The 2,340-nt window shown below is 57.4% G+C and overlaps 1 protein-coding gene across 2 annotated transcripts in view; it reads right to left on the reverse strand.

Annotated features, from left to right (window-relative positions):
* The window catches only part of PAPSS2 (3'-phosphoadenosine 5'-phosphosulfate synthase 2), a 25,917-nt gene that overhangs the window by 3,661 nt on the left and 19,916 nt on the right, over positions 1-2,340 (reverse strand). For both annotated transcript variants that reach the window (XM_015633810.1, XM_015633809.1), the window contains 2 exons: positions 1,614-1,819; positions 775-910 (listed from right to left, as the gene is read on the reverse strand). In XM_015633810.1, coding sequence (XP_015489296.1) covers positions 775-910; positions 1,614-1,819 — 342 coding nt within the window. The remainder of the gene's footprint in view (positions 1-774; positions 911-1,613; positions 1,820-2,340) is intronic.

Below are 2,340 nucleotides of genomic sequence, written 5' to 3' on the forward strand. Positions count from 1 at the left end.
CCTGCCTCAGTCATGACAGACCTGTGTGTGTCCTGTCTCCACATGAGCAAGGCCCTGAACACCTCAGCTGAGTGTTTCACACACCTCACCCTGCCAAGGTTATTTTCACTCCATTCCCTTCCTTTGGAGCCCTATCAGCTCTCCTGCAATGTTTGTGCACAGCACTGGACACCTTCACTGATGTCATAAGTGATCTGTCACCTCCCCAAGCTCAGTGGCACCTTCAGGAGGGCCAATGCTCTTTCCCCACGGTGAGGGTGGGTGTTTGGCCTTTGCCAGCCTGCTGGGACCATGTTGGATGGGGCCTGGAGCAACCTGGAAATGTAGGAGGTGCCCCTGCCCAGGGCAAGGAATGGGATGTGCTTTAAGGTCCTTCCAACCCAAACCATTCTAGGATTCCATGGCACAGAGAGCTGGGAGAAGCTGGTGTCTACCTGAGCTGTGCCCCAGGTGTGAAGGCCAAGCAGGTCAGTGCAGAAAGGATCTGATCTGTCAGGGGGGACCTGAACAGGCTGCTCAGCACTTCCCAGCCCCCAGAGCAGCTGTGGGAGGACACATCCCAAGCACTGACCTAGCCAAAGAGACCCTGTGCCACTTTTTGTGCTGTGCCCCGAGTCTCATTTACTGCCCACTCCCCCAAACAGCCCCGTCTTGGGAGCATCCAGAAGCCACCTGGAAGTGCTGTGAGCTTGGGAGCAAGTCCCAGATCACACCAAGGCCTGGTGGGGCAGGAAGAGCCCTGTCACTGTCACTGGTGTAACCCAGAGCACTCACCAGCATTCATTTCCCTGAACTTCTGCTTGAGAGCCAGCGGGGTCAGGCGGTACTGGTCGAGCCCATCATTCCATTTGATCTTCTCCAGGACCTGCAGGTCTCCACCAACCAGCCAGTCTCCACTCTCCATCACCATCTGGGAATTCCACACACCTTCAGTGCAAAGAGGACTGCACACTCCTCCTTGTCCCCCTCCCAGTCTCCTTTGAGAAGTGTGAGGCTCAACCCCATTGTTGATGGCTTTCCCTTCTGGCAGGTGGAAAACATCCCTGCAGTGCCCACCTGAACCGAATGCCACGGGCAGCAAAACCTCATCAAGGGGGCAGCAGCCACCCAGTCCCCACCCAGCTGGGTGCTGGACTCCCCTCTGGCAGCCAGCAGTCTACAGGAGGGCAGAGACCTTCCTCCACCTCCCTCTTTGCTCCTTCCTCCACCTCCCTCTTTGCTCCTTCCTCCACCTCCCTCTTTGCTCCTTCCTCCCGGGAATACGCAGGAGGAACGAGCCTGTTGCAAGGCGCACGCCTGCTGTTAATTAATTAAACAAGTAATTTTAAGGGAGGGGAAAGAACTACCACAGCTGTAGCCTTTTTAGGCAGAAAGCTCAGGTCGCTGTGTGAAGCCCGAGGGACGATGCCCCTTGTGCCACCACAGACTAAGCGGGAAGAGAGGAGCTGTAAAAACCCAGCAACCCTGTTGGCTGCCTGTAGGGAACAGCCAAAAAATTCAGTCCTGCCTGTGCTTCCCAGCAAGGAGCAGGGCTGCAAGCTCAGACAGAAACCCCATCACCCTGGAGAAAACCCTTGGGAGCATTCAGTGGGAGAGGGAGGCCCGGGTCCCACCTGGATGTGCGGGTGGCGGGGGCAGGTGGTGCCCCAGACGCGGGCGCAGCGCTCCTCCTTCCTGTGCGCGAAGAACTCGGGGCCGCGCAGCACCGCGACCCGGCGGCCCTGGAAGCTGAGCGCCAGCGCCGCGCTGCCCTCCAGCCGCTGCTTGTCCTCCGCGGACACCGGCAGCACGATGGGGATGCTCAGGTTCACCACGCCGTCTGCCGAGAGACGGGGAGAGGAGTTTAGCACGCCCCGGCCGCCGCTCGGCCCGCGGGGATGCTCGGGCTCGCAGCCCTTGAAGGGTTGGACACCTTGCCCACGCTGAATTTAACGCAGAATTTTAACCAGCCTCAGAACGCGGTGAACACAGGTTTCCGTGGGAAATCAGCCATTGCAGCATTTTCTCTGCGCTGCTGGCAAATGGTGATGGTAGAGGAGTAGAAAAGCTCCTTATCTAAGGGCCAGAGGTGTCTCCAAGACACCTGGAGCATCTCATCAGTTCCTGCTGCCTTTCCCCGGGTCCTCTTCGTTAGCTGCTTGTGAAGGTGAAAAATTTAAATGTGCTTGCAAAATGCAAGCCTGGCTAATTGAAAATTTTCAATGTGCTTGGAAAATACCTTCTCCTCCAGGAGAACCACCCCTGTGGAGATGGCTCCAGTCTGGTGTTCCCTGGAGCATTCCCTGCACACCCCCCGGGCTGCTTCTTCCACCACACTCAGTCTTAATTTGGGTTTTTTTT

Source organism: Parus major, chromosome 6, assembly GCF_001522545.3.
Source record: "Parus major isolate Abel chromosome 6, Parus_major1.1, whole genome shotgun sequence".
NCBI lineage: Eukaryota > Metazoa > Chordata > Aves > Passeriformes > Paridae > Parus > Parus major.